The sequence below is a fragment of the Hemiscyllium ocellatum genome, chromosome 8, assembly GCF_020745735.1.
Source record: "Hemiscyllium ocellatum isolate sHemOce1 chromosome 8, sHemOce1.pat.X.cur, whole genome shotgun sequence".
NCBI lineage: Eukaryota > Metazoa > Chordata > Chondrichthyes > Orectolobiformes > Hemiscylliidae > Hemiscyllium > Hemiscyllium ocellatum.
The window spans coordinates 91,258,095-91,272,765 of record NC_083408.1 but is presented as its reverse complement, the minus strand read 5'-3'; the positions used below and the strand labels follow the sequence as shown (position 1 = coordinate 91,272,765).

Below are 14,671 nucleotides of genomic sequence, written 5' to 3'. Positions count from 1 at the left end.
CCACAATAATCTAATCTAAATAAAATCATGAACAGGCTGCAGAGTAACAATAGCATCTTGGTGGAAGTTATTTATTAGAACTTAAGGGGTATTAAAATAACTTTTACTTCACACTAAACAGGAACTACATTTGCAAATAATGAACTACACTGAAGTTACTATGTAACTGCCACCGCAGTTAAAAATCACAAGTTATAGTCCAACAGTTTATTTGGAAGTGCTAGCTTTCAAAGTGCTGTTCACCAGGTCGTTGTGGAGCAGAATCATAAGACACAAGATTTATAACAACGGGACTGCAGTGTCATGGAATGTAATACTAAACAAATTTAGTCTTTCATCTTTTAGAATGTGTTAGTTTCTGTTCTTTCAGATGTAAATCCTAGAATTTTCTTTTTAAAAACTTACATTGTCAAGCTATCTTTAACAGTAGGTACCATCTCAGCTTAGAAAATGCTTGAAGGTGTGAGGTGAAACTGTCTCAACTGGCACCCAATGATAGATCAGACTGATTCTATTTCTAAATTGAGACTTACAGAAAGTTACATGGATTTATGCAGTCTTTGTGCAAAATAAAATGTAATTCTGCAAGTACAAATTCACCCTACAAACTTGTTTGTGCGTGCGGGGGAGGCAGTGTGTGCACGTGTGGAGGTGTGAGTTTGTGTATGTGTGGGAGTGTAATGGGATAAAAGTTTGAGGGTGTGTGTGGGGTTGAGTGTGGGAGATGTGTGTGTGTGTGTGCGCAGTGTGACATGAACCCAAGGTCCCAGTTGAGACAGTTTAACCTCACACCTTCAATGCATTACTTGAGCTGAGATGGCACCTATTAAAGCTATCTTGGGAATGTAACTTTTTAAAAACAAACTTTTGGGATTTACCTATGAAGGAAGAGAAGCTAACAAAATAATTCTAAAAGACAATCTAAATTATATTCCATGACACTGCAATCCAGTTGCTATAAATCCTCTCATGATTCTGCTTCACAATCACCTGAAGAAGCAGTACTTTGGAAGCACACTCTTTCAAAAGAAACCTGTTGGACTATAACCTGTGATTTTTAACTTCGTCCACCCCAGTCCAACACTAGCACCTCCATTATTTGGCACAATAAATATTTAGACACAGCTTCGAGCCATGAGCTCATGTCAAAGTGCATAGTCCATGCACTTAATTGCCATTAGGCTTTGTGGCTAAAACAATTATTTACAATATATAATGACACTAGTACATTCACTTTATCTAAGTTTGCAAATTATACAATAATGGGAGGGAAGGAAAATGTATGACAATCCGCAGAGGCATCAACAAAAAGGTTAAGAAAATGGGAGGTTATGCATTTTCCTAGAAAGAATGGAGGTGGCTTAGTATAATTTAAACAGAGAGACTGCAATAAGCTTTGCCAGAGGACTTCGGGAGTCTTTTGCATAAGTCAAAATTCCAGCATACAAGTTTAGCAGGTAATAGGGAAGGTAAATAGTTTTTTTTTAAAAAGAAAAGGAGGGGAGGGGTGAAGTCTTGCTAAAACTATACAAAGCATGGGTTACATGCCACCTGGAATACTATGAACTGTTTTTGTCCCCTTATTTATTGAAAGATATACTGACATTGGAGGTAGTCCACAGAATATTCAGTATATTGATTCTTTATATGCAGAGATCACCTTATGAGGGGTTCTGCCTGTACTCATTGGAGTTCAGATGACAGATAATCTTACTGAAACACACAATTTAAGGAACTTGACAAATAAATGCAGATGTTCCCTTTGTGGGCCAGTCTAGGGCCAGAGGACATAATCTCAGAAAAGACAGTTTCCAGTTTAAAATTTCTTCTCTGGGTAGTAAATCTGTGGAATTCTTTACTGCAGAGGGCTATTGAGGCTGGATTGTTATGTACAGTTCAAGTCAGATTTTTAACTCTGGATTCCTTTACTGAATAAAGTGGAAAAGACAGGCAGGTAGAGTTAAAGATGATATGATCTCACTGAACGTTGCAGACTTGATAGACGGAGCGGTTAAATTTTCTTGCATCTTGTGGAATGACCAAGTACATCAGCACAACATTGCACTGTGCAGTATCTCATGTAGGAAAACCATTACAAGGTGTTTCACAAAATGAATGCCTCTACTTCAGGTAGATCTTGAGGACTAGTCTTCTTAGCTGAAGTACAGCAGTCAATGATAGGGGCACAAGAAAATGAATGGAGTTAAGATAAGTGGAGTTACAAAGTCCGAGTCCTACAGCATGGAGACAGGCCCTTTGGCTCAAACTGGTCTGCGCCGACCAAAATGTCCATCTCTGCTAACCCCACTTCCCTGCATCGGCGCCAGATCCTTCTAAACCTTTCCTATTCATGTATTTGCCCAAATGCCGTTTAGACCTTATTAATGTCCCCACCACAACCACTTCTGCTGGCAGTTCATTCCATATGCATATCAACTGGTGTATTTTTTAAAAAAGTTGATTCTCTGGTTCCATTTTATTCTTTCCCCCCTCACTTTAAAAATAATGCCCTCATTTAAAATTGAGGCATTTGAAGAACCGACCACTAAATATATAGGTCACAGCCGGACACCAATCAAGCAAGCAGAAATCAGTTTAGGATAAAGTTACAAGGAGCCAAGTTTTGGATTTAATGGAAGTTAGGAGTCAAAAAGAAACTGGCTGAGAGAACTTTGAAAGAGGGAATCTTTGGGAAGTTTTTCAAGTTCAAAGCCAAAGTAATACAAAGAGGGTGAGCAGTATGAAGTTGCTTCAGCCTTAGCGACCCTGGTGTGCAAGGAATGGTGATATTTTCTGTTATTTCTTTTATGCCTTGCATTTATACTCATGTTTAAAATGCAACCAGTTGTGAGTTGGAGTAATGTCCACTGAGTGGTAGGGACATGAAACTATTGTTGGAAAAATAATTCTGATTAAAACTATCATTACTGGTTTCATGTTGGGTAGAGGCCTCCAGGCTATCCTTGGGTAACTAAGATTGAAGGGGGTCAGACAGGAAAGGGTCAGTGGGACAGCACAGGGCCTGATTTCAGAACAGTAAAGATCAAGGACTAGAATAACCCTTCAAAACAAAGGGATACACACTAAATACACATGGTATGTCATTTGAGGCAGTCACCAACCATCAGAAGTGTCTATGGCAACTGAAATAGACAATAGCCTCTTGAATGTGTGCATAGCTTTCTTCCTGCCTTACCAGGAGATACAGGAATCCCATCCATTACTGGTGTGAACCTAGAGATACCCCACCTCTAATAGCAGGATCTGATCACGTATAGGTGGTCATGTAGCCACAGTGAAATTGATAAACCGATTTCAGGCATCACCTTTTTATTGCCAAGAATTCAGGGAGGAAAAAAAAACCCACGTTGAGGATCTGAGCTTCAGGGAGAAGCTGAACAGGCTGGGGCTGTTTTCCCTGGAGTGTCGGAGGCTGAGGGGTGACCTTATCAAGGTTTACAAAATTGAGGGGCATGGATAGGATAAATAATAGGTAAAGTCTTTTCCCTGGGGTCGGGGAGTCCAGAACTAGAGAGCATAGGTTTCATAGAAGATAGAAAAATACAGCGCAGTACAGGCCCTTCAGCCCTCGATGTTGCGCCGATCCAAGCCCACCTAACCTAAACTAGCCCACTATCCTCCATATGTCCATCCAATGCCCGTTTAAATGCCCATAAAGAGGGAGAGTCCACCACTGCTACTGGCAAGGCATTCCATGAACTCACGACTCACTGAGTAAAGAATCTACCCCTAACATCTGTCCTATACCTACCACCCTTTAAAGCTATGTCCCCTCGTAATAGCTGACTCCATACGTGGAAAAAGGTTCTCATGGTCAACCCTATCTAAACCCCTAATCATCTTGTACACCTCTATCAAGTCACTCCTAAACCTTCTTTTCTCCAATGAAAACAGCCCCAAGTGCCTCAGCCTTTCCTCATACGATCTTCCTACCATACCAGGCAACACCCTGGTAAACCTCCTCTGCATCCGTTCCAGTGCCTCCACATCCTTCCTATAGTATGGCGACCAAAACTGCACACAATACTCCAGATGCGGCCGCACCAGAGTCTTATACAACTGCAACATGACCTCAGGACTCCCGAACTCAATTCCTCTACCAATAAAAGCCAGTACACCATATGCCGCCTTCACAACACTATTTACCTGGGTGGAAACTTTCAGAGATCTGTGTACATGGACACCAAGTTCCCTCTGCTCATCTACACTATCAAGTATCCAACCATTAGCCCAGTACCCCATCTTCTTGTTCCTCTTACCAAAGTGAATCACTTCACACTTACCTACATTGAACTCCATTTGCCACCTTTCTGCCCAGCTCTGCAGCTTATCTATATCCCACTGTAACCTACCACATTCTTCCTCACTGACAACTCCACCAACTTTCGTATCATCCGCAAACTTGCTCACCCAACCTTCTAGCCCCTCCTCCAGGTCATTTATAAAAATGACAAACCGCAATGATCCCAAAACAGATCCTTGGGAACACCATTGGTAACTGCACTCCAAGATGAACCTTTACGATCAACTACTACCCTCTGTCTTCTTCCAGCCAGCCAATTCCTAATCCAAACCTCCAACTCACCCTCAATACCATACCTCCATACTTTTTGCAGTAGCCTACCATGGGGAACCTTATCAAAGGCCTTACTAAAATCCATATACACCACATCTACCGCTTTACCCTCGTCCACCTCCTTAGTCATCTTAAAAGAATTCAATAAGGTTTGTGAGGCACAACCTGCCCTTCACAAAACCATGCTGACTATCCTTGATCACATTATTCCTATCCAGATGTTCATAAATTCTATCCCTTACAATTCTCTCTAAGACTTTGCCCACAACAGAAGTGAGACTCACCGGCCTATAGTTACCAGGGTTATCCCTACTCCCCTTCTTGAACAAGGGAACCACATTTACTATCCTCCAGTCTTCTGGCACTATTCCTGTAGACAACGAGGACATAAAAATCAAGGCCAATGGCTCTGCAATCTCCTCCCTTGCTTCCCAGAGAATCCTCGGATAAATGCCATCAGGCCAAGGGGACTTATCTATTTTCACCCTTTCCAGAATTTCCAACACTCTTCCCTACAAACCTCAAAGCCATCCATTCTAATTAATTGTGACTCAATATTCACATCGGCAACAATGTCCTGTTCCTGAGTGAATACTGACAAAGTATTCATTCAGTGTCTCCCTAATTTCTTCAGCCTCCACACGCAACTTCCCACGACGATCCTTGACTGGACCTATTCCTACCCTAGTCATTCTTTTATTCCTCACATACCTATAGAAAGCCTTTGGGTTTTCCCTAATCCTACCAACCAAGGACTTTTCATGTCCCCTCCTTGCTGCTCTTAGCTCTGTTTAGATCCTTCATGGCTACCTTATAACTCTCAATCGCCCCAATTGAATCTTCACACCTCATCTTTACATAGGCCGCCCTGTTCCCTTTAACAAGGGATTCCAATTCCTTATTAAACCACGGCTCCCTCACACGACCCTTTCCTCCCTGCCTGACAGGTACATACTTATCAAGGACACTCAATAGTTGCACCCTTCCCTTGACGCCTACTTTTCCAAGCCACGCATCTTAAGTCATGCCTCACTGCATCATAATTTCCCTGCCCCCAGATATAATTCTTGCCCTGTAGTGCACATTTATCCCTCTCCATCACCAGAGTAAAAGTCACCGAATTGTGGTCACTGTCCCCAAAGTCCCCCAATTCTAACACCTGGTCTGGTTCGTTACCAAGAACCAAATCCAGTATGGCCTCACCTCTTGTTGGCCTGTCTATAGATTGTGTCAGGAAACCCTCCTGCACACATTGGACAAACACCGACCCATCTAACGTACTCGAGCTATAGCTTTCCCAGTCAATATCTGGAAAGTTAAAGCCCCCCATAACAACCACCCTATTACTTTCACTCTTCTCCTGAATCATCCTTGTAATCCTTTCTTCTACGTCCATAGGATTATTAGGAGGCCTGTAGAAAATTCTTAACAGGGTGACCTCACCTTTCCTATTTCTAAGTACAGCCCAAACTACCTCAGATGGCGAGTCTTCATCCATCGTCCTTTCTACCGCTGTAATACTAATTTGAGTGAGAGGGGAAAGATATAAAAGATACCTAAGGGACAGCTTTGTCATGCAGAGGATGGTATGTGTATGGAATGAGCTGCCAGAGGATGTGGTGGAGGCTGGCAGGTGGGACTAGATTGGGTTGGGATATCTGGTCGGCATGGACCGAAGGGTCTGTTTCTATGCTATACATCTCTGACTCTGTGACCTCTTTACTGCAGCCAGAGAGCCAGATGTGGTTGGTCACGGCAAAATCTTTGGAGAATTCAATATCTTTCCCCTCAGGCTGTATGCCTGGTGTGGAATATATTTTCTAAGTAATCAGACTATTACAATGGCAGAGCATGGAGCATGTTGAATTTTCTTGCAAACTGATTAATATTTAAATCAAAAGTTTCTTAGTTACATTTACAAATGAATGATATTTTGGTGGGGCAAAGATGTGGAATATTTACCAAGTAACCACTTGGTAACAAGGGCTTACATGCAGGGTCTGACTAAACAACTGGTGTTGCAAGTACGTACTATTGCTTGGGTAGTTAGTAAAGGGTTACTGCAAAGTGGAAATTTTAATTTGTGTTATTAATACCGAAGATACAGGATAAGAACCTTAAAAGGTACTGAGATAGTTTAAGAATCTTGCAGATTACAAATGAAATCAGTAAAGGCAGAACTTGATGGTTTGGAGTCTCCTAACATTTAAGTAAAATAAATTGCAGGTCATCAAGATGAAACATCAAATTAGCAATCTAACAATACAAAATGTAGTTGACAGTAGAAATTACAGTCAAATGTCACAACAGATAGATCGAAGGTGATCCCATGACTGTAGAAGATATCGTGGAAGGCCAGGGATGGTAGTGTGGATAAAGGATCGCCAAAAGGGGAGGCAGTGGTCTAGTGGTATTAGCACTGGATTGTTAATCGAGAGATCCAGGTAATGTTCTGAGGACAAAAACAGGTTGCTGGAAAAGCTCAGCAGGTTTGAAGCAACTTAAAAAAAATCAAAGTTAATGTTTCAGGTCTAATGACCCTTTCTTAGAACTAAAGGAAGGGTCGCCAGACCCAAAATGTTAACTTTGATTTCTCTCCGCAGATACTACCAGTCCTGCTGAGCTTGTTCCGCAACCTCTATTTTTGTTTGATTTACAGCATCCACAGTTTTTTCTGTTCTGGTTTGAATCCTGCCATAGCAGATGGTGGAGTTTGGATTCAGTACAAATCTGGGATTAAATGTCTAATGACAACTGTAACATTAAAGGACAGGTTTTTCCAGCAATGTCCTTTGGAGAAGGAAACTGCCATGCTTACCTAGTATGGTCTAGGAGATTCCAGATCCACAACAATTTGGTTGACTCTAAACTGCTCTCTGGGCAATTTGAGATTGGCAATAATTGCTGGCCTAGCCAGCAACGCCCTTGTCTTGTAAGTTTTTTTTTAGACTGATATCTTTCCAGGTATCAGGATAAAAAGGCCAAGGTAGTTAGAAGTAATGATTGGAGATGTTTTAGTTCCAGTTGAAACCAAACAACTCTTTCCTCCTTTCTCAAGCTCAGGAGAAAGGTAGCAGGAGTCTGGCCTTGTGACCATGGCTCCAGAGAAGCCAAGATGGAACAAAGTAGAACTGTCAGGGAATGGATTATTACATAAAGAGCTAAACTCGTGACTTGAATTGGATTACATCCATGGTCTTACACAAGATCTGGAATTTGGCAGGAATCTGATGTACTTCTCCTTAACTAACCTCTTTTGTTCCTTCTTTGTACAACTTACTGACGGATGGCTTCTAAAAAAAGTTAGCCTTGTTAGCCCTCAAAGCGCTAACATATCCATCTTTTCACAAATGTTTCTTCAGCTCAGTGTTCAAGGCAAAGTTGTTACAGGCAATCATTCATTCCTCAGACCCAAACATGAATGCATGCACACACTTTCCAATCAAAGGATTTTATGGCATACAGCGGGGTGGTAGGCCAATTTTCCTTTCCAATTGTCCAACCTCTACCTCCACCACTGTACTGTAGCCAAAAGGTATCCCCATTGACGTGAATGGAGTAGCAACAAGTGCAGCACAGAATTTCATTTTAACCTTTGAAATTTGTTTTACAGCTATCAGAATTTAGAGATTAAAACATTGAATAATCCTTACCTTTCCCTCATCTGCAAACCTTTTCAGATAATCTTTCAGTTCAGACTTTAAATCGTTGTATTCTAGACAAGAAAAGAAACCATAAACAGCTCAGTAAAATACTCCATTCCCTCAAAGTGAATGTAATGACTTAATTCTGTGGTCTGGCATTTCTATCCGGTATGGAAAATAAATTTACTGGAGACAAGCAGCACTTCGTAAAATCTAGGAGCAGGAGGTCGTCATCTGGCCCTTTGAGCTTGCTCACCATTCAATAAGATCATAGCTGTTCTTTTTGTGGTATCAGCTCCTTACCCACCCTCTCACCAAAACCCTAAATCCTGTACAGTTTAAAAAAAAATCTTAGCTTTAAAAACATTCAATGACGAAGCCTCAACTACTTCATTATTCTACAGATTCACAACCCTTTGTGTGAAGAAGTTACTCCTCAATTCAGTCCTAAATCTGCTCCTGCTAATTTTGGAGGTTTGCTCTCTTGTTCTAAATTCACCCAGCAGTGGAAACAACCTCCCTGCTTCTATATTATCTATTCTCCTCTTAATTTTATATTTTTCAATGCGATTTCACCCCCCCCCCCCCATTCTAAATTCCAATGGATATAATCTGCCTATTCAGTCTCTCCTCAAGCCAAACCCCTCACCTCCAAAAGCAACCTAGGTGCACCTCCTCTACTCACTACCACCACCCCACCCCAAATCTAGTGCCAGTATGTCCTTTCTCAAGTAAGGAGACCAAAACAGCAACGGTACTCCAGGTGTGGTGTGGCCTCACCAGCACCCTATACAGCTGCAACATAGCCTCCCTGCTTTTAAATTCAACCCCTCTAGCAATGATGGACTAAATCCCATTTGTCTTCTAAATTACCTGTTGCTCCTGCAAACCACCTTCTGCAATTCATGAAGGACACCCAGGTCCCTTTGCACATGGCTTCACGTGTGCTGACACTTTAATTATAGAAACCAGAGAAACAGAAGCTGTAGATTTCATAGCATTTCCACAATACACTAATTTTTTTTAATGGATACTCTTAACGACTCATTATTTAGTGACAATTTTCAGACATTTTCACTTTCAAAGAAAAATCCTCTTGGAGAAGCCATTGCTCACGCGGTTTCAGTAAACCTCCCATAAGGGGTAAAGAGAGAAGCTTTGAGATCTAGTATTAAAATATTAGCAATATTGAAAATCCTCTATCCAAACACTACACTCTAGATCCTAAATCCTGAACATATATCCTACAACAAATGAAAATTCCATCCACTGTCTTTCAAAAAAGTTTGTATATAAGTGCAGAACTTAATTTCACAAAAACTAACAAAAAATTGAGCACATTACTCTGGAAATCCATCTCATAACCTAATTTCACAGGGCTTGATCTCTCGATCACATTGCAACAGGAGACTTTTAAAAAAATCAAGTGACCCAGCAGCTAAGGGTCAAACTAAAATGCTTTAGAAAATCTCTATTCAATTATCACCAGAGAAGAAAAGGACTGGTTTACCATAAATGAGTTCAACTTGTTGGATTCTATTCATGTTGCTCAGAGCTGTCATCAATGGATCACATTTTTCTCGTTCAGTCTCTTCGACTGTTTTGCCTTTATTTTCATAGGCCAGCACAGTATCAAATTCGTCCAACAGGAAGGAGATTTCTAGTTCGTTATACAGGTTCTGAAAAGAAAGACCAACTCTTATGTGTGAATACAAACTGACCAAGTCACAATGAGAAAGACTACTTCCATCAATACCCTGTCAATGAACACCTCATTTTAAAAAGAATTGAAAAGTTAAGTTTTGTTTAAGTCAGTGATTGAAAACAAAAGACCATCGTGGAAATAGAAAGAAGGAATTTCTATCAACTAAAATCGTGAAATTATCAACATATCAGTATTTCATTCACAGAATGTGTAAAATGTAAATCAGTATTTAGTCTTCATTTCACCATTTAAAATAAAATCATGTAGATACATTAGAATTTCCTTTGTTAAGCAGGTTTCTTCACTCGTCTCACAGAAGCACAACCTGTCACTTGTCTTTTCAGTTGCAAGACCAACCACTACTTCTTGACCAGAGCTACACTTGAAAGCATCCCCAACCAATGGATACAGTATTGTGTGTACAGGAATGTGACAGTTATCAGCAATCCAAGCACAAACTTTACAGTAATACTGCTTTCGGGGGGGAGGAGAGAGACAGAGATACTGCCATTTTCCTTTCTCTTCCCAAAACTCAGCTTTGCACCAACATTCCCAAACACAGAATTAAATATACATATACAAAACAGCCCCTGGATTGCATACAGATTCCATTCACAAGTCAATTTGTATACGTCAGATCACAATTCAGGACAACATTAAGAAGCTGATCATAACTACAAGAAATGTCTATATATTTCAGGTCTTTAAAATTACACCCCTGTAGCAGATCACCTTTAATGTCTGACCATCACGCTCATTACCCTAATCTCACCATCCCACATATCCCTCAATCCCTTTAGACACAAGAGCTACATTCACCTTCTTCTTAAAAACAGTTTTGGCCTCAACCACTTTCTTTGTTAGTGAATTCCATTGCCTCACTACTCTCTGGGTGAAGACATTTCCCCTCATCGCAGTCCTAAAAGTTTACCACTTAACTTAAGGATATGACTTCCATTTCTAGAATCCCCCACTATTGGAAACAGCCTTCTGCCTAGTTCTGTTAGAATTTTATAGGTGTCTACGAGATCCCACCTCCCTCTCCCCCCATTCTTCCAAACTGCAGTGAATACAATCCTGACTGACAAACTTTCCTCACCTAAGTCCTGCCACCTCAGGAATCAAATTTAGTAAACCTTCACTGTACCTCTATAGCAAGAACATCTTCTGCAGACAAGGAGACCAAAATAGCACACAGTATTCCAAGTGCAACCTCAAAAATGCCCTGTATGATCGTCGCAAGACATCTTAGTTCCTGTACTCGAATCTTCTCATTCTCACCTGTGTGGCTACTTTCAGTGACTGGTTCTTAAGGACACCTAGGTTTCATTGAACATTCACCTTCCTCAATTTACAGCTATGCAAATAATAATCTGCCTTTGTGTTTTGCTACTAGTGGATAACCTCACATTTATCCACATTATGCTGCATTTACCCACTCACTCAGCCAATTCAAACCAGACTGCAACATCTCTGTATCCTCACAACTCACCCTACATCACTAACACACTGTGAAAGCAGGGGTCCCCATACCAATCCCACTAGTCATTGCCTGCCATTCAGAAAAAGACCATTTATTCCTATTGTCATTTCCTGTCTGCTAACCAGCTTTCTTTCCATCTTAATACATCAGCCATAATCCCATATAGTTTAATTTTACACATTAATCTCTTATGTGGGGCTATGTCAAAAGCCTTCTGAACATCCAAATAAATCACATCCACTAAATACCCTCCATCAACTCTATTAGTTACATCTTTGAAGAATTCCAGGAGATTTAACAAGCATGATTCCCCTTTTGTAAATCCATGCTGACTGCGCCTGATTCTATGACTGTTTCTAAGTGCTCTGCTGTAAAATCCTGGATAATGGACTCTGGCATCTTCCCACTATTGATCTTACATTCATTCGTCTGTAATTCCCTATTTCCTCTCCAATTCCCTTTTTAAATAGGGAGATTACATTAGTTACCCTCTAATTTGTAGGAACTATTCCAGAATCAAAAGATGACCAGCAATGCAACCATTATTTCTATGGCCTCTTCCTCAAGTACTTTGGGGTGTGGTTTATCAGGTTTTGAGGATTTATCTACCTTCAATCCCATCAATTTCTGCAATACAATTTCTCTACTAATACAAATTTGCTTCAGTTTCCCTCTCTCACTAAACCCTGTGTTCCCCTTCATTTCCAGTATTAGTGTAACCTCCTTTGAGGTGACAGAAGCAAAGCATGAACTTAAATGTTGATCTTGCTTTATGCATCTCCTGTGCAGCGTTACTTGCATGTCTCAATCTAAGCACCCGATGATCTGTGTACATTCTTGTTCGCCTGTACTGCTTGCAAAAGAAAGCAACACAATAAATCAAACCAAAATTTAGTTTGTCAGTCATTTTTGTTTCTCATTATAAATTAATGTAAAGGGCCTACATTAGTTTTCACTGATCTTGTTCTCTACACATACTAATAGAAATTTCCACAGTCAGTTCTTATATTGCCCACAAGCTTACTCTATTTTCCCCATCTTAAATCACTTGGTCTTCCTTTGCTGAGTTCTAAACTATTCCCAATCCTTAGCTCACTTGTTTTTTCTTGTTAATTTATGCTTATACTAATTTCTATAGTCAAAAATCACAACACCAGGTTATAGTCCAATAGGTTTATTTGGAAGCACTAGCTTTCAGAACACTGCTCCTTCATCAGGTGAAGGAGCAGTGCTCCAAAAGCTAGTGCTTCTAAATAAGCCTGTTGGGACTATAACCTGGTGTTGTGTGATTTTTAGCTTTGTACACCCCAATCCAACACCAGCATCTCCAAATCATGACTAATTTCCATGGTTTGACCACTGTTCTATCTGGAGTCTTGCGCCAGACAATAATAAACAATTCTTGGAGTTCACTCTTTGAAGGTATGCCACTGGCAATCCACTGTCATTCCTTTCAGTAACATTTCCCAATCCACATAGCCAACTTATGCCTCATATCATCATAGTATTCCTTATTAACATTCAGGATCCTAGTATCAGGATCAAATGCCTCGCTCTCCAACTTAATGAAGAATTCTATCATACTATAGTCACTCATCACCAAAGGTCTCAAAACGACATTAAAATTAATTCCTTTCTCAGAGCATTCTACCCAGTCTAAGATGGCCTGATCTCCAGCAGGTTCCTCAAATGTATTAGTTCAACTATTCTGTATACACTTCAAGAATTCATTCTCTGCAGTATTGGGCAAATCAAATTAGTCACAATCTATATTCAGATTAAAGTCACACATAATTACAGATGCTTCTTTAACAAGTCTCTGATTTATTGTTTGACGCCATTCCCAATATCAGCTCCACAGCTTAACTGTCTATATACCACCCCTACTAATATTTTTGCCCTTGGCATTTCCTGCTAATTTAGTTTAACGTCTGAAGTTTAAAGACTCTTACAAATACTCTTCCTAGGCATCAGTCCTGGTGCTGCTCACATGTAACCTGCCCAGTTTATATCGGTACCACCGTTCCCCAGAACTGGTCCCAATGCCCCAGGAAACTGATACCCTCGGGGTCCCACCATCTCTTCAGCCACATGTAGGATATAGCAGATGAACAATTTCCATTCTGACCAGCACGTGTCACTGGTAGTAATTCTGAGATCTACGAGTAAAAAATGAGGTTTGCAGATGCTGGAGATCACAGCTGCAAATGTGTTGCTGGTCAAAGCACAGCAGGCCAGGCAGCATCTCAGGAATAGAGAATTCGACGTTTCGAGCATAAGCCCTTCATAAGAGAGAGCATAAGCTCTCTCTCTCTCTTATTCCTGATGAAGGGCTTATGCTCGAAACGTCGAATTCTCTATTCCTGAGATGCTGCCTGGCCTGCTGTGCTTTGACCAGCAACACATTTGCAGCTGTAATTCTGAGATCACCAATTTGAAGGTTCTACTTTTCAGCTTGCTTCTTAACACCCTATATTCTCCTTTTTAAGACCTAATCCCTTTTTTCTTAAAAAAAATAAAATTATTATTATTAGTATGAACACATTCCACAACCACTGGCTGTTCACATTCTCTCTCTCTTTTCTCCTCCTCCCCCCCCCCCCCCCCCCCAGGATGTCCTTTAGCTGTTCAGAGATATCCTTGACACTTGCACCAGGGAGGTAACATACCATCCTAGCGTCTCGATTGAGCCACAGAAATGTCTGCCTATTCCTCTTACAGTTGAATCCCTGATGGTTATTGAATTTCCACACTTTTTTCTCCTCTGCTGTGCAGCTGAGCCAACCATGGCGCCACAAATTTGAGTCAATGATGATTTTCCCAGAGAAGTCATTCCCCTCAACTGTATCCAAAGCAGTCTGTCTATCAGGGAATAGCCACAGGGAGTTCCTGCACTGCCAGCCTAATCTTCTTACTCTGCATGGTAGTTCTCCATTCCCTCTCTGCCTACTTAGCTGTGGTGTAACCACCTCTCTGTCCATGCTACGCACAATTCTTTCAGCTTTCTGGATGCTCCAGTGTGTCCTGAGCTGCCACTCCAGTTCCAAAATCCAAGGGCTTCCAGGAGCTGCAGCTGGAGACACTTTCTGCACAAATTCCAGGCCCCCACACTGGAAATGTGCCCAGCTTCCCTCAGAGCCGGAGAAGCAAACCCAGCTTTGAGCCCTCTTGCCATCACTTACCCGGCTAAATTAAAGTTTTTGGAAGATGCTTAATATCAAATATTATCAACTTCTCTAGGG

The 14,671-nt window shown here is 40.9% G+C and overlaps 1 protein-coding gene across 1 annotated transcript in view; it reads right to left on the bottom strand.

Annotated features, from left to right (window-relative positions):
* The window catches only part of ubr7 (ubiquitin protein ligase E3 component n-recognin 7), a 44,293-nt gene that overhangs the window by 2,016 nt on the left and 27,606 nt on the right, over positions 1-14,671 (bottom strand). The window contains exons 9-10 of the mRNA XM_060829356.1: positions 9,752-9,920; positions 8,251-8,312 (exon numbers count right to left, since the gene is read on the bottom strand). Coding sequence (XP_060685339.1) covers positions 8,251-8,312; positions 9,752-9,920 — 231 coding nt within the window. The remainder of the gene's footprint in view (positions 1-8,250; positions 8,313-9,751; positions 9,921-14,671) is intronic.